Here is a 26,658-nt window from a genome sequence, read left to right on the forward strand (position 1 = left end):
ATTTCATAGTTGTTGTTTAGTATAAACAAATTTCAACAAAATCATCTAAAATGAATGTTGTTTGAACTTTGAACTTGTAATCATCATCTTGGCACTTAATGTCAATAACTAGACGTTAAACACCCGGTCAAAAGAACATTAAACAAATTTTAATCCTTAATCCCCACGAATTCATTTCAAAACCCCAATTCAAAAACACAAACACACTTCCCTATAAAAACCACTATTTCTCGCCCACATTCTCCAATTCCTTCTCCATAAACGCCATTCTCGATACCCTCAAAGCTCCTTCAAGCTCTCATTCTCTGTAACTTTCTCTAATCTTCCTTTCTTTAACTTTCCTTACATACATTTTAAGGGTTTCTTGTTTTACCTTTCTTTGTTTTCCTGTTTCATGAATGTCGTTTGGGGTTTTCTGGAGTATTAATTAACCTATTTGTTCAAAATAAGATCTTTCCTGTTTTACGATTTCTTTTTTGTATGTTTGTAAAGTAATGATCATGTTTGATTGGGTCCACAAGATTTCACATATTTTGCGAAGGGATTGTAGCCGTTTAGCAAAACATTCAAACGTTTGAAAAATATTTGAAAATGGTATTTTATTTATATTTATTTTAAGGCTAACAGAATATAAAGATTATGATTCTTTCCTTGGATTTTTCTGTATGGTATTTAGCTTTTGAGCTCTTGCTTATTTCTTGTTGATTTCATTCTAGATTTGTTGCTTATAATTTGGTTTTCTGAATATATATTCTTACATTAACAGTTGTAGATTGCTATTGAAGTAAAAAAAAAAAATGTCAAAGCTTTCACCATTTGCTTTGGTGATCCTTGTGATGTGTTCCTGTTTTTCGGCTTCCATGGCTGCTGCTTCAAAAAACATGAAATACAAAGACCCAAAACAACCACTAAACATTCGAATCAAAGACTTGATGAAACGAATGACTTTGGAGGAAAAAATCGGTCAGATGACACAGATTGAAAGATCTGTAGCTTCCGCTGATGTAATGCAGAAATACTTCATCGGTAATCAATCAAAATCCCTACTTTTTCGTTTATTCGATTAAGAATTTCATCTTTATGATCCGTGTTTGTTTTCAGGGAGTGTGTTGAGCGGCGGAGGGAGTGTTCCGGCGAAAGAGGCGTCGCCAGAGACATGGATTAACATGGTGAACGAATTCCAAAAAGGGTCACTGGCAACTCGTTTAGGTATTCCGATGATCTATGGAATCGATGCTGTTCATGGCAACAACAATGTCTACAATGCCACAATCTTTCCTCACAATGTAGGTCTTGGAGTAACAAGGCAAGTTTCTCGTTCCTCAAATCAAATTTACTCTTTTACCCTTTCTAACGATTAACAGCAATGGTATTCAAGGATATTTAAGTAATTTCACTTGTAATGATGATACAGGGACCCTGTGCTCATCAAGAAAATCGGAGTTGCCACTGCTCTTGAAGTTCGAGCAACTGGAATCAACTATGCATTTGCACCTTGTATCGCGGTAAATGATCAACAAACCACAAAGTACAGAAATTTAAACAAATTTAAACGCTTTTTTTTCATGAATCGATTGACAGGTTTGTAGGGATCCGAGATGGGGTAGATGCTTTGAAAGTTACAGTGAAGATCCTGCAATTGTTCGTCAGATGACTGAGCTTATTCCCGGATTACAGGGAGACATTCCGGCTAATGATCGGAAAGGCGTACCTTTTGTTGGTGGACAGTAAGATTCTCACATAAACATCATCGGAATTTGAATATTTGATCATAACGACTTGTTATCTTCATGAATTCGTCTTTGATCACAGGAAAAATGTTGCAGCTTGTGCTAAGCACTATGTCGGAGATGGTGGCACAACGAAAGGCATTAACGAGAACAACACAGTCATAAACCGCCATGGATTATTCAGCATTCATATGCCTGCGTATTACGATTCGGTTCTTAAAGGCGTTTCGACTATTATGATTTCTTACTCGAGCTTAAATGGAGTCAGAATGCATGGGGATCATGAACTCGTTACCAATTTCCTCAAGAACACCGTCAAATTCAGAGTAAACCCTAGTTTTTCAAAGTAGTTATCGTTCAAATTGAATAACAAAGATCGAATCGTTTGATAATTTCATGGTTTTTCAGGGATTTGTGATCTCGGATTGGCAAGGGATTGATAGAATCACAGATCCACCTCATGCTAATTACACTTTTTCGATCTTAAAGAGCGTTGAAGCTGGTCTTGACATGGTTAGTAATTAGGAGTTAGTTCTCCATCTTTGAAACAAATTACAGAATTAGTCGCAAGATTTGGATCACACTTACACTATTTGATTGATTACAGATCATGGTGCCATATAACTACACAGAATTCATCGATGGTTTGACTTATTTAGTCAAGAACAACTTCATCCCCATGACCCGAATCGATGATGCAGTTAGAAGGATATTACGGGTCAAATTTGTAATGGGTTTGTTTGAAAACCCGTTAGCAGATCTCGCCATGGCCAAATACCTTGGAATTCAGGTATCGCGTTGACTATTGTTTTCAATTTTGACTTTTGGTTTTTTGACTTTTGAATTTTGAATTTTGATTTTTGACTTTTGACCGATCTGTTTGATTTATAAATTGATAAAACACAACAGGAGCATAGAGATTTGGCTAGAGAAGCAGTAAGAAAATCTTTAGTCTTGTTGAAAAATGGGAAATCCGGCGACCCGCCGCTCCTCCCCCTCCCCAAAAAGTCAACCAAAATACTAGTTTCCGGCAGCCATGCCGCCAACATAGGCAACCAATGTGGCGGCTGGACTATCGAGTGGCATGGGCAAAGTGGTAATATCACAATCGGAACCACCATTCTATCCGCAATCAAGAACACGGTTGACCCACAAACCGAAGTTATCTATCAAGAAAACCCGACGCCCGAATTCATCAAATCAAATAATTTTTCATACGCGATTGTTGTAACAGGTGAATACCCGTATTCTGAAACAGTTGGGGACAGTTTGAATCTAACTGTCCCCGAACCGGGCCCCACCACGATTACAAATGTATGTGGGGCCCTGAAGTGTGTTGTGGTGCTTATTTCGGGTCGACCCGTTGTGATCGAACCGTATGTTTCTACAATGGATGCTTTGGTGGCGGCTTGGCTCCCCGGGAGTGAGGGACAAGGTGTGGCGGATGTTTTGTTTGGTGATTATGGGTTCACGGGCAAATTGGCCCGGACCTGGTTTAAGACTGTTGATCAGCTTCCTATGAATGTGGGTGACCCGCATTATGACCCATTGTACCCGTTTGGATATGGGCTTACAACTCAACCGGTTTAATTAGGTTGTTATATGAAGAAATGTAATGTATGTTCGTTTAGGGATTATTATTTCGTATTTATTTATTTTTATGTCATTATGTGTACTTGGTTCAAAGAAGATTACCTTTTTTATGGTCTTTTTACATTGCGTCCAATATTTTTTTTTTCTTTCAATTATTATGGTTTTTATTGCAATATCTCTTTAAAAGCTAAAGGTTTTGTAAGACCAAATAAGTCATCTTGTATATGTAAAAAAGAAAACAATCTATCGATACAACTGAAAATTCAGCAAAACTATGCATTCACGATTCTCGCTCTTGTAGTTTCACCCCCCCACAACACTCTCTCTCCTCATTGATTTGTATCTCTTCTCTTATGCATGTTTCTCTTTTTCGTTCTTTCATCACGCAATAAACCCAATCTCAAATTCAAATCCACGATAACGAAACTATTAAACAAGAACAATTAATTGGAATTTACCTCAAATCCGCCATGAACGACCTTTTATGTGTAAGTTTTTTCATCGTAATTCGAGTTCTTTTCTGAGGTTTCGATTTTCTGTGCATTGTAAATTTCACGTTAATGTTTCAAATCAATCTTCTCTTAGTCGGTATCAAATATCGTTATTTACGTAAACCCAATTCATCTGTGAAACGCGGGAAATTAATTTGGGAAAATTACATCTTTTAGTGGTTAGAGATTGTTTGAGTTCGATTTCTATCACTTTTTTTTACCCTTTTGAAATGCTGGTTTGTAGAATTCAAAAAGCCCACAAAGATGCAGCTATGGTGGTGGAGATATAGAAACTGGAATGCAATCTGCAGAGTTAAACTTGGATGAATTCTTCAGAAAGGTTCAAGGCATCGAGCATGAATTTGAGAAGCTTAATAAACTTTTAAAAAAACTACAGGTGTATATTAATTACTAGATTGGTGTGAATTTAGTAATTACTAGAATATGTTAATTTCTTATAAACAATCAATGCAGGATGCTCATGAAGAATCAAGATCTGTAACCAAGGCTGTAGCCATGAAAGGTGACCTTCAAATATATTTTTATAGAACTATTTAACTTTTTTGTTAAAATTTCATGAACATGATAGCAATCAAGAAACGAATGGAGAATGATGTTGATGAAGTTGGAAGAATTGCTCGTTTTATTAAAGCAAAAATCGAGGAACTTGACAAGGAGGTTAGAGAATGATCTTGATGAATTTATAATTTATAATTTATAATTGATAATTCCTAAATCTTTAATTTTTGGAGTAAGAACTTAGCCAACAGACAAAAACCCGGATGTGGACAAGGAACTGGAGTAGACCGATCAAGAACATCAACTACACTGTAATAAATCATGTTATATACTTATATTATTATCTTATACTTTTTATTTTTTGACATTGATCATTTTTTACAGATCCTTGAAAAAGAAATTTAAAGAAAAAGTGATAGGATTTCAGAGTCTAAGAGAAAGCATACATCAAGAGTATCGTGAGGTTGTTGAAAGACGCGTCTTTACAGGTAATTAACTTACCAATTACCATAAACATGCATGCTTGCATATTATCCATCTAAATGTAATTATTTTCTTTAATTGTTGTTAGTAACTGGAACTAGAGCCGATGAAGAGGTAAGGTATCTTTCTTTCTTAAAAACTTATTTTAAAAATGGCAATTTGGGCGCGTGTGCTGATCGTTACTTATTTTCACTAGACAATTGATCAACTAATAGAGACAGGAAATAGCGAACAAATTTACCAAAAAGCCATTCAAGAACAAGGACGAGGTCAGGTTAGTTTTCTATTTTTCTTTAGTAATGTTGAGATAGGGTTGTTGGGGATCTTTGCCACCATTTTCCCAATAGTTGTGCATCTACAGGTGATCGACACACTTGCAGAGATTCAAGAACGACATGATGCAGTAATAGAAGTAGAAAGGAAGCTTATTGATTTGCAACAGGTGTGCATATAGTTTTGTAGATCAAGAACTCAACTTGAGTTAGTTTTTCAATGAACATGGTGCCATTTATAATGTCAAGAACAAAAGCATTAATGTGTAATTTATTTTAGTATCTTTTTTTTTTCGATGGTGGGCTTGCAGATCTTTACAGATTTCGCTATTCTAGTGGATTCCCAAGGGGAAATTCTAGACAACATAGAGGCACAGGTAACTCTTATTCAAACTAAGATAATTTAGTTTTATTTAATTATAATAAAAAGATCCAAAATTTGTTTTCAATGATAGGTGTCGAGTGCGGTAGATCATGTGGAAAGTGGCAATAAAACCCTTGAGAAAGTGAAGAAATTACAGAAGAAGTCAAGAAAATGGATTTGTATTTCTATTATGATTTTGCTTTTAGTTATAGCAATTGCTCTTGTTGTTGTACTTAAAGGAACGAAGTTGCTTAATTCACTATGAAATAATTTTACAATGATTTTTGGAAAAGATCATATAACCTTATTCTTCTACAAAATGAGACCATTTATATAAAATCTTGATCATAGTTGTTTATATGCATTCAACTATTCTCACCCTTTAGAGTTCTTGGGAACATATGAGACCCACAAAAAGATTAAAAAAGAAATGCACGAAAGAGATATTTAAGGGGTTGTTTATTTGTGACTAATGAACTTAATGGTGTTGTAAAAAGATAAACTCAAAGCAACAACAATCGAACACCAAGACATAGAGTGGAAATCCAAATTTGGGAAACTTGAATAAACTTCAATGGAAGGGAGGTACAAGAGCTCTAAATTGTTGTTATTATGAAGGAGAAGAACGATGGAATGAATAGAAACGTTGCATCTAATGAGCTTTACAAAAAGCCAACAAAAAAGAATCATATCTTAAATCTAAAACCCTAATGTTTCTGAATGTTTCCCATAACCAACCTTCTTATCAAAGCCTATATAGCCTTCTTGTATGTTTTTCTAAACATTTTTATAAAGCCCCCATCCACTTATTCTTCTTAGACTTACACTAGCCTTATTAACTGATTTTTTTCTATGAGATATTCTAGCCAAAATTAGGCACTTTGATTGTGTTTTTGTTAACCCTCGTATCAGCTTTCGTAAAGATTTTTCCCAGGCCTATATAACAACCACATTGTTGTATATTTTAAGTCCACATAAGACCCACATTACCGTTATCAACGTGGCAACACCTCTCATGTGTAGGATTTATACGTTCACGTTTCTATCATTTTATGTTATTTATGATCATGTGCTTTCCTTGTTTATGTTTATGACTTAGTCTAGTTTTAGTGGTAGTCTTACTGTGTTAGTGACTACTGAGTAGTTTATTTCCCGTTATTTGGTTTTCACATATAAGCCATATTTGGCATTGTTTTGTTCTAGTTCTTTGATGAGAAATAAATACAACTTGTGTGTAATAGATGTTATTTTGTCTCTTCAGTTCCTTGCACCGTAAAGTCTTGTTGTGTACAAGACTAGTTACTTCCTGTAACGCCCTGTTCCGAATCGATTCCTAATTCGAGGCTGTGGCCCGAAGAGCGGTCATCATAAGGATTAAGGCCTTTGAAAAGGTAAGATTTAGGCCTATTTGGATGTGGGTAATGTAGATATGTGATCCAATAGTTCAGTTTGCACTTTGGAGTTAAAGGGTAAAATGGGAATGTAGTGTTTCAGACTTCTTTTATGAATTATGGATTTTAGTTCGATGTGTTTTAAGCCAAAAATAATTAGATAGGGTTGTAGAGCTTCTCAATACCTTTCCGTGGATATAAAGAACATCAAAATCAGAGTTAGAACGAAGAAGTTATAACCGTTTGAAGTTTGGGTGGTTTTGGGCCAAGTTGAGTACGCTGGGCGTACAAAAAGGTGTACGTTGGGCGTACTAAGGGAATCCTGAGTATGCTGGGCATACCAGGAGTACGCTGGGCATACACAATCAGTGCCCAAACTCTATTTTCGTTGTTTGAGCCTTATTTAAGCTCCTTAACTCCCCCAAACCCACTCCATTCTCTGCCTCCACCCCTCCAACACCCCTTTCATGAAACCCTAACCTTAGATGAGACTTGTGAGCTAAAAGAACGTGATTTTGAGTGATTTGGAGTATGCATGGTGCGCCTTGGAAAAGAAGGAACTTCTTGTAGAAGTGTTGGTTGCATTGGAGCTTGTAGATATGGACTTTGTTCACCTTGATCTATCTTCTAGAGGTATAAAGTTTACATCTTGATGATGCATTTGTTAGATTTAGCTAGTTTTGGATGTTATGAGATTTTGGTCATTTAGTGCATAAAGTTTAGATCTTGAAAGTTTGTGATCTTGTTATGGATAAAGTTGGAAACTTTATCCATCTAAACATCATTGTGATTCAGACCTGAAGGTTGGAGACTTGGACTTAATGGATTAAGTTGAAAAAGATGCACTTTTGGTCCCATTTGATGCTTAAAGGCTAGATCTTGGTGGTTTGGACCATTCTAATGGATAAAGTTGGAAACTTTATCCATTATGGAGCTTTTAGGATCCATAAAAATGTATTCTTGATCTTTCTATACCTTCCATGCGAGTGTCATGATGTCTTAATGGATTAATAAGTTAAGGTTTTAGCTTTTGGACATTTTCTAGACATGGAAAGTCATAAATGTGGAAACTTTATGACTTAGAATGATGCTGTGGGACTAGATCCGAGTGTTGGATGAAAGGACTTAAGAGATTAAGCACTTAATGGAAAAGTGCCATTTGGTCGGGTACGCCGGGCGTACCTTCGAGGACGCTGCGTCGTACTCGTATGGGGTCCCGATTCTGGTTGGTAAGTAAGCCACGCGTACGAGCTGAGTATGCTGGGCGTACTCAGTTTGAAGTTTGACTTGTTGACTTTGACTTCCGTTGACCGCAGACTTTTGATCAAGTGTTACCTTGGGCCAAACTTGAGGGTTTTGATCTATTAACTAAGATGTTATCTGGCTCTGGTATTAGTGGTTTTGTGGGTTCAAGCAGTGTAGAGAAGGGATCGTGTCGTAGTGTTTCAGGGTTCTTCGATCTAGGTGAGTCTCCTCACTATATCCATGGGTCGAAGGTACCAATGCCGACCCATTACGTGTTATGTGGTATGCTAGTTGTCTCTGTGATACTTGCATGGAAGACCCTGGGGGGAGCCCGTGGCACTTAGATATCAAAACATGTGGGGGAGCCCATGACATTCCATGTAAAGACCATGGGGGGGGGGGAGCCCATGGCACTTGGATATCAGACCATGTGGGGGAGCCCATGACATTCCAGGTCAAAACCATGGGGGGAGCCTATGGCAACTGTATGTATGTTGCATGATATTTTGTGGTTGTATGTTATATGGTATTTTAGGGAACTCACTAAGCTTTGTGCTTACGATTTTCAGTTTATGTTTCAGGTACTCCGGTTTTCAAATGGAAGGGCTCGGGATGATTGCAGAACACACACCACATGTTTCAGCTTTTTGTGAATCACTCTGATTTAATGATGTTTAGCTAAAACCTGTTTACCTTGGTCTTATGGGAAAGATATGTATTAACACTTTATTAACCTAAAAAATAAAAATAAAAATTATGTCTTGATTTTTGGGACGTTACACTTCCATTCATGTTAACATCTCTTTTTTTGATTGACCTCCTTTCTTTAATATCTAGGAGGTAAAATTCATATTGTTGTTCCAGTTAGCGCTTTAACCGAATTCGATCGAAGAAGATCCGAATCACGCTCTTTAGGATTTGAAAATAAACCACTTCAACCATCACATAGAGACTAAACCCTTGGGGTTTGTGATTTCCTTGCTACGCGTACGAGTCTTATTCTTTCAGTTCTACGGACCCATAATACCTTCCACACCTACCCGTATTTGTCTCAATGGATCATCACAAACTACCCAAAAACAATCCCAACAACTAGGATACACATATATTCTATCCTCACTCCCTCAAGAGTGGCTAAACATTCCTTAACTGGCCTGCTACACACACTCACCCATAATGATACTCCCAACACCTTCTAAATAACGCACAATGAGTACTACATACTCCCTAGGCTATCGTAGGATCTTCACCACACCCTGCCATCAGCTGCTAAAATACCCTCATTGGTGCCAGTTAACTACTTCATGAATAAAATTACATGCAACATAACCTAAATAATCTTAGTTTAAAAGATTCAACCCTACAATGGTTGGACTCAGACAAGAGCTGCGCAACATGACCAAATCCTTCACTCTAAGATTATTTAACCTATGCAACATGTGACTTAACGTATTAAATTAATAGTTAATTTACACTCAAAAGAGTCCTACAAGCAACAAGCAAGCAACATTCGAGCAAAAAAACTTTATAGGAATAAAGCATCATAATTCAGGCAAATTCTATTATGCAATTCCTGAAGATCCTTACCCTACAACTAGCATGCAGTTCTATCATAAACATCATAAGCAAATAATAGTATGGATATCTTGGGGTACACTTTATTGCTCCGACTGATCATACATATCTCATCCTTCTTGGTCATCCTTGTAAAAAATTTGGAAAACAATCTTAAAACATTTTTTTTGAAAACTATTTTGGAAATTATTTTGAGAATTTTCTTTTGCAGATCCATAGTTTGAGTCTGGATTTACACGAATGGTCATTCAATTCGATCAAACCAGGGCTCTGATACCAACTTGTAACATCCCAATATCACAATAAAAATTTTCATTTTTTATATTAGGGAGAAATCATTTTTTTCAAACAAACTCAAGTCATAAAAACCCAAGTTTAAATACAAATGTTCCAAAATCAATGTATCATAACATCTCCAAAACATTTAGTCGAAGGATGTGTACGATCACACCTTTGCTTTCCTCTGATCATCTGAAGTACCTGAAACATAAAACTTAAACCTTAAGCCAAAGCTTAGTGAGTTCCCCCAAAGTACCATATATGACCAATATAGATAACAACATGCATATTTGAGCCTCCAACTTAACCGGACTGCCTCGCAGGGCCTATAGCCTATCTGGACCGCTCTCCGGGCCTTCGGCCTGACTGGACCGCCTCACAGGCCTTCAGTGTATCCGGTTTTCCCCTGGTATCTTGGCCTTCAGCACAAAGCAGTACCACCTCAACCCAACAAACCATAAAATGTCGACATACATAATAATAATCAATAACCAGCAACACATGTAATCATACAAATATACCAATCTAACGCATACTCCATGAACATATATAATCATACATGTTTACCAATCTAATACATACTCAGCATAACATCAATCCAATATACCAAGAAACATAATCTAGTGGGTTGGAATTGGTGCCTTCGACCCACTAGTACAGTGAAGAAAACTCAACTCACAATCTGAACTGATAGCTAAAAAAAGTCACTGCTCCGAATACGGCCTCTACAGATCACCTATACAATAACAGGGACTCAAACTTCAACCTACTATTCAAAATACCTAAAATGACCTAAATTCAAACTTGGTCAAAGTCATCGGTCAACGGTTGTGGACATGAGTAGTTACTTAGAGGATCTAGAACGATTCTTGAGGAAAGTAGGGATATGTATGGAAGGTAGTATTAGGCCCGTACTATAGAAAACACAAGATCTGTACTCGAATCAAGGAAAAATTTCGAGGACTCTAAGGAGCTGGTTGGGGGTAGATAACATGGTTTAGCACCATGATTCATTGCAGTGTGTTTCCGTCTTTATCGGTTATCGGTTATGGTTGTTCAGGATGAAGATGGGCCTAGTGATTGTTTGAGCTTAGTGTCCATGTCAGTTGGGGCATAAATGGTGCAGACCTAGCTGAGTTAGTTTATTTTGAGGTATCGAGGGCCTTGCTCAAGGTAGTGTCAGTTGAGTCGTGGGACTCAAGAATGGAGCGATCGTGATGATCGGTTCGAGGATTGCAGCCAGAGACTAAGTGATTGGAGGATGGAGTGGGATGTCACTAGCTTTGATGGGGTTTATGTTCTTCCAGCTTTCCGTGTTCAGAGGAAAGATAGAGCAGCCATTTGAGTTTCAAAGTTGGGATGCAAACCCAACATGGGGTTAGATGGTTGTGGCTTTTGGCGGCAGTATGTCAGTGTGGGAATGCACAAGAGGATTCTTGTGGTATGGTTTCCTTGAGATGAGATCATGAAACATTCCAAAAATACGGTCCAAAAATTTCGTTTTCAAATCATTATTAAAACCATAAATCATCCATACTCATAAATAAAATCGTGTATCAGGTATCATATAGTATCATAATATCTATCACATGTCAAAATCTCATATCAAAATATCAGAGTAAAACTCCTAGGCTGAAGACAGTGGTGGGTGCCATGTGATCATTCCGAGCCCTTCCCCTTGCCAGTGGAAGTACCTGAAACCAAAACTAAAAGCTGTAAGCACGAAGCTTAGTGAGTTCCCCAAACTACCACATACCATACATATATAACATACAACTATGAGATACGGGCCCCGCCTACACTCCGCTGACTCTGAGATACGGGCCCCGCCCACACTCAGCCACTTCGAGATACGGGCCCCGCCCACACTCGGCTACTATGAGATACGGGCTCCGCCCACACTCATCTACTGCGAGATACGGTCCCCGCCCACACTCAGCCACTAAACAAACATACAAGTATCACACAGACAACAAGTATAACTATTTCTAACAGTCAGGCATATATCCATAATCAAACTAAACTGCGAGATATGGGCCCTGCCCACACTCGGCTACTAACATTTCATACTACGGGCCGGCCTTGGTGCCTTAGACCCGTTCCTACTGAAGGGAAACTCATCTCGCAAGACTGAATGCTGAAAACCTGAGTGAGAAATTCCATTCTGCTGCTCCGGTAACTCTCCGACTATAAATTTCATAATGAAACTTAGTCAGAAACTAATAACTATTCTTAGGGTAAAATGACCATTCTACCCCTGGTCAAAGTCAACATCCTGGTCAAGGTCAACTTTCCAAGTTGACCAGACTCGCCGAGTCAGCCTTGTGACTCGCCGAGTCCTAGAACTCAGAACCCTGGAATCGCGATTTGACTCGCCGAGTCACCCCATGACTCGTCGAGTTCCCAAGCTACTTGTTATCGCGATTCGTCGAACTAACTCATCGAGTCGTCCTCAAACTCGCCGATTCCTGGCATAATCAGAAAATGGACAAGATCCTCCTGCTCGCCGAGTTTCTGAATCAACTCGCCGAGTCCTATGGACATCATCGAGGTTTCTTCATCAGACTCGTCGAGTTCCTTTATGAACTCGTCGAGTCCCTTGCAGATCTAACCTAGATAACTGGTTTCACACTTCTACAACTCCAAAATACAGATCTGGGTTGTTTCCATGGTCCATTACCATAAAGTTGGAGACTGATGGCTTTGCACACCTCAAATGGACCCAAACTCAAGTTATAGCAACCTACTTTCATAACCATGACCATGGCTTGGATGAAAACGGGTTCAAGACTCCTTTTATGACTCTAAAGGCCAAATATCATAGGAAAGAGGGATAGCTTAGCACACAACCCATGAGAAGCAACTTATCCCACTCAAAAGGGTCAAAAGACCCATAAATCAACATTAAAGGAGATCTAAGCTATGGTTTATCAAGCTAAGAGCTTTTTACCTTAGAAAGCTGCCAAAGATGAATGTATTCCTGGATCTTGTTCCTCTTCCACAAGCTTGCTAGCTCCATGCTCTTCCAACTATCTTCAATAACACAAAAATACACTCAAAATCTCAAATGTGAAGCTCTCAATCGGATTAGGGTTTTTGGAGGGCAGGGAGGCTGGTAAGGGAGACCCAAAAGGGGTTTAAGTGGCTTAAACAGGATGAAAAACCCCGAAAATAGGGTTTCCCCCTGGCAGACCTACTCGTCGAGTCCATGCTTGGACTCGCCGAGTAGAGTTTTTAAACCCCGCGTCCTTTCTGGCATCTACTCGACGAGTTAGGGCTAACAACTCGCTGAGTAGCTCAAGAATAAATGCTTGATTAATGAATTAAATGTGTAATAGGAACGGGGCGTTACAGATCAAGGGTCTGCTTTCTTTGGATATAGGCATGTTGGGCGCTAGTTGATGGTTTCAGGTGATCAAAAAAGTGAATCGGGAGCAACAAATTTTTTTGTCCCTGATGTATCCCGACTGTGAGAGTGATGCCTCTGGTATATATAAATGATCCTCACAATGATTTTATGGTTGGGTATTTGTGGGTGAGGTAAGTGGTAATCCACTTGTTTCTAGATAGAGAATTGGTGCTATGAATGGACTGTCCAACCTATTGCTCGTGTATTTGCATGGGATTCTTGATGTTAAAGGCGGTTATGATTGGAAGTTTCTAAGGTCTCCATCTGAGATTCAGAATCTCTTTGAATTTTCTTGGTATTTAATAGGAAGATCATGTTGTGTTATGTTATACATTCCAAGAGTCAGGGATGGTATGTACCTGGTTGAGCCGATTTAAGATATGGTTTATTTGCAACGCCAGTTGGTGGTAGTTCAAACCCTGAGTGGGGGAGAACTAGGTATTCTGATTGGAGGATCATCGATCTATTTGAGTTTATGGTGTCGAAAAAATGGTTCATAGGGATCTACGGTTCGGGTATGCGAGACTCTAGTTCAAAATTTGGTCAGGACAGGGGTGAAGAGCAAGTTGCTCCCAGATATATGTGCTCAAGAATGTGTGGGTTGTCTTCATGGCAAGAAGCCATTGGACAAGGAACCCGTTATATCCAATGGTTTCTTTCGGGATCGCCGGTGATTAGGTGATGAGGCATTTGGGTCACTCAGGTTGAGTATTGACTATGGATGAATTTGTCAAAATGTTATATAAATTACTATCTATAGTTTAGGCTGGGAAGCTATTGATCGATTAAGCAACTTAATATGTTGGTATGTGTTGTTCCACATGGGTTTGTTTAGTAGTGTATTGGATCGGTGAATTAGTTGTCAATGCAGGACATTTTGTTCATTGTCAATACCTGAGTTTCTTCGAAAGTGTCGAGCTGTATTAGTAGAAGTCAATGGATACGTCAACCTATCATCAAAATCTGAACATTGTACCTTTTGATTTCTTGGTATGGGTACCCTCAAATGTTGATTATGGAGGTATTGTTCATAGCAAACTCAGGTTTAGCAGTTGTCCTTGGTTACTGGGAGTTCGGACATAGGAACGGTATTGTTAAGTTTTCATGTGTGGCATGGGTTATGTGCAGAGTCCAATTTTGGGTATGTCGTGTCGGCAGGGTTGGTATTCAAATTGGTCCAATCAGGATTTTGACAACTGTTTTGAATAAATTTGGAAGTTTTATCGAGCCATTTATGTATTGGTGGAATCTATTCAGTTTCAATCGAGGTATGGGATCTAGTATAGATCGTTCACGAGGATGTTTCTATTAACAATTGAGGTTTGTCATTTCGTTAGATCTGCTGGTACTTCACCTTTTGGGTAAGGTTGTAAGGTTGAAGAAACGCATTAGATCTGGGGTTGGTAATGTATCTCTCCCTGGGGGTATATACTATGGTAATGCCTCAAATATGGTTTTGAAGGGTGTATGTAGACGGAGTATGATAACATGAGAACACTTGGATCGGGTTATTGACATGGTTATTGTATGGTTTATAGCTCTTGAATTGGAACAAGAGTGCAACCGAGCATCTCATTATATGGATGTGTGCGACCATGTTGTCGACTGGTTTTGCATTGGTAGCAGCCTTTTTGTGAAAGGAATTATGCGTGATAAAAGGGTATGGCCCATGTTGTGTTTGGTTAGTGTTGAGAGGGATTCGGTGGGTTGATGGTTGTGTATCTTTAGGCCCCTAAGGTGTTGGTCGTAAGTCTTCAGGACATTGATGGAATGACGACAAGATCGACGTAGTACCATGAGCTTATCATTTTAATGGTTAGAAGGTGTCACGATGTATCATGAACCAGTGGTATGATTTATGCGGACGGGACCCGGTAGTCATTTGATTGAGACTCTTAGGTCTCAGATCGTCAATCTTATTGGCATGTTTGGGTGTTAGTGCATTGTTGGGAGTCGGGAGACTCCATGACCAGCTGGTTTGGATCTTAAGGATATTAGAAGTTTGTTTTGGTGGATGTATTAGCTGTGCATCAGAAGCCGCTTGATGTTTTTTGCAAATTGTGGACCCCGTTTTCTATAGGGTGGTTTATTAGGGGTTTGTTTACCAATGTTGGGTATTGATTTGGAAGTATCGAGTCATGAAGTTCGTTGAAGAAGTCTCGAGTGATTTTTCAGGTGAAGGTACACTCATGCTAATATGTGAAATTCTCGGATTGACCATCATTTTACTCGTGGGAGCAGTATATTGGTAAAGACTTGTCAGAAAGTCAAGTGTGTGTTCCAGAATTTTGGGCACAATTGTTAGGAAGTCAAGTGTGTGTCCCATATGAGATTGGTTGAAATTCGCGATCGGTATGTTTTGAGTTTTCATTCTACATGGTTTTTTTGTTGTTCCTAGTCAGGGACTAGAGATAGGTATGGCGAATGGATGATCATCAGTCTTAAAGTATGGTTTATGGAGTTTGGACTAATGGGTTCCTGGTTTTGGGGGTTTATTGATGAAGTTAGTTGTAGTTCCAGTTTTTTGAGAAGCTTCACGGTTTGAGTGATCTTCACTGGGAGTCACCCTTTTTTTCATATGAAAGGTGCTTTCGGTAGTGATGAATGGTAAGTTATTCTGTTTTCCAGTGGTATCAGTAAAATAATTCAGGGTTGGAAGGGTTTCATTTAGTTCGGGTTGCAAAGTGGAGTCATATTTCTTGTGTTTCAGAATGGTTTTGTATGTCGGGAAGTCAGACAAGGTATTGGATTTCTGGATTTTGAGCAGAGTAGTGATTGTTATTCTTCATTGGTTAAAGTTAGTGGGGCAAGGATTCCTTCGTCGTCAGGGTATGTGAGACCTGCTAAGGTTGACTTCAATTGTAATACTGGAAGGCCATCGTATGTAAGATTCGAATTTTATTCAGGGTTCTGGAAAATTTGACTGAATCGTTTGGGGTGCTTAGATTGTAGTAAGAAGTGACTTCGAGGATGAAATCTAATTTGAGGTGGGGAGAGTTGTAACACCCATGTTCCAGATTGGTTAAACTTACTTTTATCACGGACCGAAGATGGATTTTGGAAGAAACTTTGTGCCACGACATGACGCAAGGATGCCCATGACGTGGCAATGATTAAATGAACCGTGTGTTTTGTTTGGACCACCACGACGTGGCCAAAAAGACCACGGTGTGGAAGTTGTTCTGGCCCAAAACCCATGATTCTTTTAGATTTTTCTTTGTATTTAAACCCCTCTAGTTCATTTACAGGGTTCATTTCCAGCCTCTAACACCCTTTCACCTCAGAAAAACCTTAACCTTCCTTCCTTGCTTGATTATTGACCTTTTAGGAGCATTTCTTGGCTTGAAGAAGAAAAAGAAGGTGTTTTATTGGTGGAGCTTGCAAGGAAAAATCATCATCATCGTCGCATATTGTATTTGGACCTTGTAAGTGTCAAAGCTTCCATCTTTATTGTTGTGTAAGGCTAGATCTAAGTTTTGTCCCATTTTCTTCATGTTTGAGCAAGTTTGGAGGAATATGACTCATAAAGTTGGCAACTTTATAACTCTTATGAGTCTCAAGAGCACCATATGTTGTAGATCTAGACTTTTATTGGAGTTCCTACATTTACATGAGTTTTTGGGCATTTTTATCTTATTATGACCTAAAATAGATTCTAGACATGTTTTGGGCATACATGTCTATAAATCTTTGAACTTTATGATGGATCTAGAATTATAAACCCTTCTGGAGTGGTTGGGTTAAGTACGTTTTCAGATTACGGGCTTAATGGTTAATAAATTATGGTATTTGGGTTTATTTTGGACCTAGGGTTGGAGATCTTAATCTCTTTGGGTGTGTTAATGGATAAAGTTGGAAACTTTATCCATTTAGGCTATAGAATGGATCAAATATGAGCTTTAGAGATATTGGAATCGAAGAAAGCAGCTTAATCCATTAAGCTGCTGGAAACCGAGCGCCCACAACGTGGCGACTAATATTTTTCCCGTCTGTTCGATCAAAGGAGGGCCACAACATGGCGGTTGACTGAGTTCAACGTTGACTGTTGATGTCACACCCCTCACCGAGGCGGCGGAACACGTCGGGTTGTGCGACTAAATTCATGGATCACAGACAATTGGATATATAGCACAAGTACAACAATAAAAAAACAACATTTATATTCCATCTTAATGTTTGAATCCATGGTTCTTACAAATAATAGTATAGTACATAAATTGCCTTAAAACAGGTAGACAGATATAACGAAATAAAACTAGATAATTAAGTTGCCTGAAAATCCATCACTAACCTTCTATCTGAAAGCTTGTTTGATGATATTCAGATAATACATGTAGTTTAGAGGGTCAACACAAGGTTGGTGCGAGTTACAGGTTTTCTTCAAACAGTAGTAATACCTTTAAAAGTCTAAAAAGTATTTTCTTTGTAAGTGTAACCATGCTTAAAAGTATGTTTGTAAATAATTTTTGAATAAACTTTGAAAGCCAAAATGTATCTTTGCATAAGTAAATACATACTTAAAATAGTTTTGAAAGCAATCAAACCCATGGTTTTGTAGTAAGAGAGATGGATTCTAGTTCATGTTTATAGTGAATCCTATAACCAAACTATGTGACGATATGTAACCCTTACAACACTTCATCGGACGTGATAGGTAAGGGTTTAAGATAGTTATACGGATAAAGTAGTACGATTGAAGTTATACGGATAAACATATATAGATAAAGTCATATACTAAGGTTGCAGTTAGCAACCGTAGATACGGATAAAGTTGTACGGATATACGGATAAAGTTATTTGCCAAGGTTGTAGTTAGCAACCGCAGATACGGATAAACAGATAAAGTTATCTGCCAGGGTTGTAGTTAGCAACCGCAGATACGGATAAACGGATAAAGTTATCTGCCAGGGTTGTAGTTAGCAACCGCAGATATGGATAAACGGATAAAGTTGTATAATAAAGTTTGACTATAAAATTCATGAACTAAAGTATACTGATATAATTGTATGGATAAAAGTCGAGAATGTTTGATAAGTATAAGCGCAACAGTGTATGATATTCGTGTAAATAGATGACAAATCTTATGGGAGTGTACACAAATACTTGTAAGAATCTAGGATATAAGTTTTATAGCTTGTATATATATATATATATATATATATATATATATATATATATATATATATATATATATATATATATAGATAAGCACAATATTATGTTTAAAACTACAGAGTAGATAACCGATTACGACACATGTTTTATGGCAAGCTTTTTATACATAAAAAGTCATAACACCTTCTAGTAGAAATTTATTAGTTGTAATATAATCATAACAACTATAATATATCTATATGACATATGATAGCTAGTTTATTTGTATATGATGTGTTATTTAACAAAATAACATATATAAACTAGTTATAATTTGTAAGTGTTTTTCATAAACCAAATAAGTTATAGCACATGTATTCCAACTTTTTATACATAAAAGGTCATAACACTTTGTAGTAGAAAGATATATCATTTTTATTGGTTGTAATATAATCATAACAACTACAATATATCTATATGACATATGATAACTAGTTTATTTGCAAATAACTTGTTACTTGTTGAAATAACATTTTATAAACTTGATACGAGTTGTAAATCAAAACAGGAAAATTAATCTAGAATATCGATTTTTCCCCTGTTTTAGAAAAATTATATAAAATCATCGCGAGTCAGAATTCGGATTCGTAAACTCTCAAGATTTAGAAATTGAGTCTAATTTGTCCCTAATTTTTCCCTGACCTAATATCAACCCTAACTAAGGTAAAAGTGACCGTTTTTACAGATTGGTCCAAAAAGCACTGCAATGATAGGCAATTTTACAAAATCATAATAAATTGTATAAAAATCATATGAATGTATGCGAGTAGTCCTTGAAAAGGTATCAATATGCAATACTTGCATATAAAACAGTTTTGGAAACTATAGGCTTTATGATGGGCAAAACAGGTCGTGAATGTGACATCCCCATTTTTCACGGCCAGAAAAGACCGATTTGTTTATGCTTTATTTTCAAATCATATTATCATTTTAAAGAAAAGTGTTGCGGAATTTGTTCCCATAAAAATATAGACAAAATCATTTCCGAAGAAATGTATTTTCATTATATTACAAAATTCGGGATGTCATCGTCAATACAGATCAAAAGCGTAAACCAAAAAACATCATAGGCCACAAAACAAAATTGGCCTAAAAAACAATATAGGCCTTACAACATTCTATATATTTTCTACTGGCCTATAAATCCGTAATCTCCCGTCAGATCATCCAACTATGCCCTTGCCACTACCTGTAATACAAGAAACTGAGTGGGTCAGGCTTGGGAGCCTGGTGAGCATATAGGGTTTTCAACCCACAATAAATAAGTTTATTAATTTCATCAAACCAAAAAAACCCTGATTACCCGTTCCCGTTATCCTCACTTTACGTCACTAAAGCATCTAATAAAAGGGACCTAGCCTAAGGATCATCATCGGGGTGGACTCTACTGCTGAGGGGATTCCTCAACCATAAATGTCCATAAGGCAACCATGAGGGGGATGGAGTACACCGGTGAACACATTGTTCACAAACACCTACTGGTTGCTAGCCTGCTAGCGTTCCACTGGACTTCCTAGAAAAGTCTGTGGTCGTCATCTATACTCCGCTAGATGACTGGATCATCATCAACATCGAGGCCTCTCATCATTTATTTCATCACACATCAACTATTTCATCTACCCATGTTTTACCAAACATATTTGTAGATATAAAATACATATACAGTTCAGATTTGAAAAACAAAGTTTAAATCTTTCATACAACATACATCTCAGGTAAACAAATAATATATATACACATAGCACGTAGTTTATATAAAATACTTCATATCTATGTGTAAGATGAAAGTGACTACACACTTAGTTGATAAGGTGGTGACTCGGACAACACTTCGCCTCTTAAAATAATATTCTTTAATGAAACCGGGAGGTTTGATTAAAAACCAGGCTCTGCGGGGGCAGAGTTTCTAAACCGAAAAAACTCTTTTTCTCGAAGCTGTCAGGCGCTCCGGGGCTTTCTTCTAGTGATAGGGAGGTTCCCTACGCTTCGGGGTGGTTTAGGGTGGTTAGAGAGAGAGAGAGAGTAGAGAGATAAAGAGGTTGTAAAAAGTGTGAAGAAAGATGGCTGCCTCGCACCCTTTTATAGGCCGAGAGCTGCTGGCTATGCGGGGCGTTCATGCGAGGGTACGCATCGCGTTCCTCGGTACGCATGGCGTAGCCTCAAGCGCGACGCGTAGGAGCGGGGTGCAGTTTGCAAGGCTCGGATGTGCCACCTTTCGGATGGAGCTACGTGGCCACTTCTGGACCGAGCAATGTGAGACCGCACAACGTTCCTTCCTCGTACGCAGGGCGTTCCTTCTCTACGTGGGGCGTTCCCTTCGGATAACCATGAAATGCGTACCTCTTACTTCAAAAATTCATAACTTTCGCATTCCAGCGCCGTTTTCAACGTTATTTATATCCACGCGTAGGTGAGACCGTACTCTACAACGTTTGTTTAGACTCCGTCGGCTAATTTTGACTTTATTTTTAAAGTTATATTTTTAACAGGCCGGGACACGAAAAGTCCGTTAAAATTCATAACTTCTTCATACAACGTCCGTTTTTGACTGTCTTTTTACCGTTGACCTACTATTGACGAGATATTCGATTCTTGTTTAGGTTGTGTCGGCTAAAAATCGATCGATCAATAATTCGTATTCCGGGTTGCACACTGTTATGCCAAATCTTAGAAAATTCATAACTTCCTCATACGAAGTCAGATTTGGACGTTCTTTTTATGGACGCTCTCGGTTTAATGTATACTACGACTTTCACTTAGATCGCTAAGGCTAAAAAGCACTTTACCCCGAACTCACTTTTTACGTCACGCAATGTCGTGCCGGTTCTGTCGCGAAACTTCGACATGTCATAACTTCTTCGTTATAACTCGAATTTCGGCGTTCTTTATATCTCTGGAATCCTTGTCACAATCACTACAACTTTCATAGATATCGGACTTATCTAACGTTTTATTTTTAACGCTTATTTTTATTATATCTTTACAAACAAGTATATATTCACATAAAATCACATAATATTCCAGTAAATCATCTTTATTACTTTAAAATAGGTTACAATGGTTGACCTAGACTATTACATCATCATACTAATGGTTAGCCTAGAAACACGGGCGTTACACTGAACATACCATAATTTTTCACATAAATTGATAACATTTTGTAATATGTTTTGAAGAGTGTTTTTGTATAAACAAAATGTGTGAGCACATGTATTCCCCCAAGATATGTAAAAACATTAAAAAGGAGACGTAAACACTCACCATTGATGCGTGATTTGTGAACTAGAGTCGAGAGTGCGATTATCTTTGAGAAGCACTTCGAGAAAACACGAACTAACAATGATCTAAACTGGGGTTGTTTGGGACTTGATTTAAATCCACAAAACATAATGAATACTAAAGTCTTGAACTAGGAAACACCACAAAAAAAGATAACAACACAAAGGTGGCACAAGGTGGTGGTGGTTGGTCGTCGAAAATAGGGGCACAAGGAGGTGGCTACGGTGGTGGAGTGGTGGTTCTTGGTGGTGATTAAAAATCAAAAGAAAAGAGATGGAGAGGGAGAGATTGAGAGAGGAAGGTTGAGGTTTTTAGTGAGTATTGAGGGTCTCCAAGGCCCTCTATTTATACTAGAAGGAGCCACACACAACCATGCAAGGCAATGCCCCTCAAGGAAGTCAAACACTCCACAAATACCCATGCTTAGTCCTTTAGAGGTTGTGTGCAAGCAAAAAGGTATTTGGGGGGGGGGGGTGGGAAGAGGAAAGGGTTGGATGGTGGGAAGGGGTCCTAGGGGCCATCTCTTCGCTGATCACATAAGGTGGGGCCCACCAAAGTGACCAATCTAACATTAAATGCCCTAAAATGCTCCTCGATTTGCATACCGGGTTTGGGATATCTAATATTTTTTCGAAAGTGTCGGTTGATAGAATTATTTTCAAGGATTCCAAAAACCCAAATGGATTAATTTTTTAAGTTGTGGAACTCCGGGAAATCGCGTTTAAAGTTTCGTGTCTAAATAGCTCGTAACGCTCGATTTTTTGACTTTTGCAAATATTTTCGCTAAAAATATTTTGAGTATGAAATTAAATATTAGGCCATAGCCTGAGTCCAAAAACGCTCTCTAAATTTCCATCGGAGGTGTGCAAGTGCCTCAACAGATCGATTCGGTTTTACACGATTAAAGAAAATCAGTGTTTTACTGTCTGTTTTTCTTAAAACTGTCGCATCTTTTGCATACGAACTACGTTTTGGACGTTCTTTATATTTTTGGAAATAGGGGAACATGTACTCTAAGGTTTTAATGTTTTCATCGCTCATAACTGCTTAACACAATTTCAGTTTTTCAGACGTATTAACTAGGGTTGCAGTTTGAGTTGTTTGATTCGTTTGTCAGTTTACACATTTGGAAGTAAGATATCATTTGGTGTCTTATAATAGTTGAAATGGACTCATTTATTTTACATAAGATGACAAATAGATTTATTGTGAATTAACCGTTCATAGTTTTTGACCTAAATTCTGGGATGTCACAGTTGACTTTGACCGTTGACTTTTCACCTGGGTTGACTTTTGGTCATGATAGTTGGTTTTAGTGTGTAGACTAAGGTTGGATCTTGTATGATGTGATAGGAGTGTTGTAGCAGCGGTTGCGAGACTTTAAGCTGTAGTTTAGCTGATTCGTGAGTCAGGTGAGTCTCCTCACTATACTTGTGGGTCGAAGGCACCAATACCGACCCACTGGATTATGTTGTAGGATAATAGTGGTCTTCGTGGCACTTACCGATGTGTCTGTATGGGCTTCTTGTCTTTGTGACTCTTGCTAGTATGACTATATGCTTAGTTGTAAGGGGTGAAATAGACCCGTACCGGTTGAAAGATACCGAAGGAGTCTGAAGGGACTCAGAGAGTCGGAAGGGATCAGGGAGTCGGAAGAGACTTGGGGAGTCAGAAGGGACTCAGGGGTGAAATAGACCCGTTGAATGCTTTATGTATAATATGAACGTATGATATGATATGTATTTATGGTATGTGGTATTTTGAGGAATTCATTAAGCTTTGTGATTACGGTTTATGTTTAAAATGTTTTTAGGTACTATTGTTTCAAAAGGAAGGGCCTGATTCGATTGTATCGAATCTCCTGAAGATTTATTCCGCATTGACTATTTACGATTTTACTTTGATGTTTTGAGAATATTTTTATTATGACCGTCTTTTGGGATAACGAATAAATAGTGTTCACTTATTTAAAATGAAATTTTTACTCGGTATTGTTTGAGACGTTACAGTAAACATGTATACAAATGTTAAATTGACATAGTCTTGTAGTCAAAAGTCAACATAGTCCTAGCTTAGAATTAGGAGTGATTATCTCAATTTTGAGTTCTTTTTCTTTGTATAAATACGCGTATTTACTTGAGATCAATATACAATACAGTTCACTCTTCATTATAACAATGAATCAAGAAATACAAGAATCATACCAGAATGATTGATTACATATCAACCTTTAACTCAATGGAACCCTAATAGAGCTTCTTCGAAGCCATAATTCATACATAACCATGTAAAAAGCATCATAATCAACAGGAACACCATGCCATCTAAAATGTTTTCTAACATCAAGAACATTACTTTGCAACTTTGCATACTCATCATTACTTATACCATTAAGAATCCTCTGTAAAGATGGTATATCTAATGTCGCGATGATTATCGAGAAGCTTTTCCAATTTAAAATGTCAGCAAATGGGAGATCATAGTGGTTTGCTATAATCACAGGGACACAACCATGATACAACGCATCACCTATGCGAGCTGTGTTAACTGCATACCCCTTCACATGAAAACAAAACTTGCTATCCAAAAGTGAGGCTTCATAAGATGTGTTTAGGCGCCCCGAATGCACATATATTTGTGTATTGTTTTGCCATGTTTTCACGAGTTTTTCACGAACAGGGGAGTTGATAGATCCTGCAAAAAAAGCTAGTTTCTTCCTGCAAATTTGTTTCATTTCTCAAGATTCTACTAAGAAATAAGTTTAATCACGGAAATTACCAAAAAAGGGAAGCTTTATCACAAAGTAACTAGCGAAATGAGATAAATTTTCACGAAAATGATGTCCGTTCATGAATTGACATAAGTTTTCAAGGAATAATAAAAAATAATATTTCGAAAAAATAATGTTACTTTTTCGTATGATGTTACCTTTGGGCTGATGTAATATTAGGGGGATCATCTTCTATGCGAGGCCAAATTTGTGGCAAAGATGCGTCTTTATGAGGGACATAAGCAGACTGGAAGTAGCTCGAAGAACACACGACTTGAATTGCGTTTCGTTTAACTTCATCTGCTTTGTTAATGGCGACACGTCCGATTGAATGGCAAGAAACATAGAAATGGTCAGCACCACCGGTTCGATTCCAGTAAGGGTATTTATGGCTGATGTTAAAAACGTATTCTTTGATGAAATCCTGGATACCATCGATTCCGACCCTTGGATCATGTCGTAATCTTGCAATTGAAAAGGGTAGAAAGAATAGATCTGCTATTGAGGGATCTTTGGTTATGAAATGACTGTTGTTGAGTGATTTCTTGAAGAAACTTTCGCTTGCGTAGTTGCCTTCGGGTTCGAAATCGACTGGTAATAGAACATTAGCGAACGGGTCGGATCTTTGATGTGGATAAACGAAAATTTTGAAAGTCGTGTTCATTTTGATGTAGTCTTCTTTGAAGATGTCTCGATCATGGAAGACATTTTCATCTTCAACACCTCTTCCTGGATTTTTGATCACATATTTTCATACTCTAAATCAAAATTGAAGCAAAAAACTATAGTAGATTCAAAGTGTTAATGGTGTGGATAGATAATTAATTATTAGCGTCGAATTGAAACAGAAAATGTGAAGCAGGTTCGTACCATTTGAGCTGGGTGAAGGTTTCGCAGCTCCTCCGTGATCCGCCGTAGGCGCCAAATTGGGAACCGGGGAGTCAAAATCGAGACTAGATTGGGGTTGATTTGCGTGAGTTTTGAGAGAAACTCCATTAGGATTTTGAAGGAAATGAAGACGAGAATTGCGATGATGAAGATGAGAGGTGAAGATATTAGAGGTTGATGAAATGTAGAAGAGAATGAAGAGAGATGTAGTGAGAGCTAAAGCGGTGGGAATGAAGAACAAGCTTCTGAGTGAATCGGAGACTCGCCGGCGGGAGAGTGAGTATAGTAAGAAAAAGGAACGTGCCATTACCGGAGAACTGAATTTCCGGTGGGTTGATTAACGGCCACCGTAGATATTAATGCAAAAATGGGTCACATTGACTGTATGCAACAGTGTGTTGGGTGCATCACACCTTTCAACTTCACTACTATTCATATTCATTCTAACAAACTTCTTAACCTTGACAACAATACGTAAATAGAATATAATATATAATCAAAACTTCCATTGTCGTCCAGCGGTTAGGATATCTGGCTTTCACCCAGGGGACCCGGGTTCGATTCCCGGCAATGGAATTTTTTTGTTTAAAACTGGCTTTCTTTCGGGTGTATATATTGATCCGTGTTCATGGGCCTATTTCTTTGTAGTTAATCCAAATGAATCATCAAATTTATTTTATTATTTCGTCATACCACTATTGTTTATTTCCATTTTCATAATTTTCTTTTTCAAGTGTGATTTATGCTTTCTTTAAATTTTGTGTTTTGTTAATTTCCAATAGACAAAAATGTAAAATTGGTCTTGTTGTTTTCATTTTTTCTAGAAAATGTCCGAACCTTAGAAAAAATTAGCTACCATTTCAGCATCTTCCATTGTTTATTTGGTCCCTTCAAAAACTGATTTTCTACTTTTTTTTCTATTTTTTAAAGTTATCCTATTAAGATCCCCGCGTGCTGAAAGTAGGGATTTCCTTTCGGAAACATTTACTTGTATGCAGCGCAGGATCAGTGCGTACTCTCTCGCAACTGTACTATCCCCAATGACAACAGCATATCCGAGAATAGCCTAGTTCAATGGGTCCACGCCGATTCGGGTCGGTCCGCAATGCCGTTATTTTTATTATTAAATATAGAAATGAGTCCAAATACCTCTCTCTCTGTATATATATATATATATATATATATATATATATATATATATATATATATATATATA

General features: G+C 37.8%; 3 protein-coding genes and 1 non-coding gene across 4 annotated transcripts; 3 read left to right on the top strand and 1 right to left on the bottom strand.

Moving 5' to 3' along the window:
* Nucleotides 1-220: 220 nt before the first annotated feature.
* Nucleotides 221-3,439, top strand: LOC145119414 (uncharacterized). Its single transcript, XM_079055081.1, has 9 exons — nucleotides 221-307; nucleotides 767-1,026; nucleotides 1,102-1,306; nucleotides 1,415-1,505; nucleotides 1,582-1,727; nucleotides 1,813-2,056; nucleotides 2,139-2,243; nucleotides 2,338-2,520; nucleotides 2,640-3,439. The coding sequence occupies exons 2-9, from the start codon at nucleotides 798-800 to the stop codon at nucleotides 3,318-3,320; spliced, it is 1,884 nt and encodes a 627-aa protein (XP_078911207.1). The 5' UTR covers nucleotides 221-307; nucleotides 767-797; the 3' UTR covers nucleotides 3,321-3,439.
* A 266-nt stretch (nucleotides 3,440-3,705) lies between these two features.
* LOC145121582 (syntaxin-132-like) lies at nucleotides 3,706-5,717 on the top strand. The gene is made up of 11 exons (XM_079057303.1): nucleotides 3,706-3,811; nucleotides 4,059-4,211; nucleotides 4,289-4,337; nucleotides 4,404-4,492; nucleotides 4,571-4,644; nucleotides 4,718-4,821; nucleotides 4,905-4,930; nucleotides 5,013-5,090; nucleotides 5,178-5,258; nucleotides 5,400-5,465; nucleotides 5,544-5,717. Exons 1-11 carry the CDS (start codon nucleotides 3,794-3,796, stop codon nucleotides 5,715-5,717), a joined length of 912 nt encoding a protein of 303 aa, XP_078913429.1. The 5' UTR covers nucleotides 3,706-3,793.
* Nucleotides 5,718-23,947: 18,230 nt separating this feature from the next.
* LOC145120284 (putative glycosyltransferase At5g03795) lies at nucleotides 23,948-25,836 on the bottom strand. The gene is made up of 3 exons (XM_079056102.1): nucleotides 25,425-25,836; nucleotides 24,713-25,283; nucleotides 23,948-24,501 (listed from the first exon to the last, which is right to left on the bottom strand). Exons 1-3 carry the CDS (start codon nucleotides 25,747-25,749, stop codon nucleotides 24,015-24,017), a joined length of 1,383 nt encoding a protein of 460 aa, XP_078912228.1. The 5' UTR covers nucleotides 25,750-25,836; the 3' UTR covers nucleotides 23,948-24,014.
* A 110-nt stretch (nucleotides 25,837-25,946) lies between these two features.
* Nucleotides 25,947-26,018, top strand: TRNAE-UUC (transfer RNA glutamic acid (anticodon UUC)). The gene has a single exon. It is a non-coding gene; the product is annotated as a tRNA-Glu (tRNA).
* The last annotated feature ends 640 nt before the right edge of the window (nucleotides 26,019-26,658 follow it).

The sequence above is a fragment of the Lactuca virosa genome, chromosome 6 (genome assembly GCF_052849685.1).
Source record: "Lactuca virosa cultivar CGN04683 chromosome 6, Lactuca_virosa_CGN04683_v6, whole genome shotgun sequence".
Taxonomy (NCBI): Eukaryota; Viridiplantae; Streptophyta; class Magnoliopsida; order Asterales; family Asteraceae; genus Lactuca; species Lactuca virosa.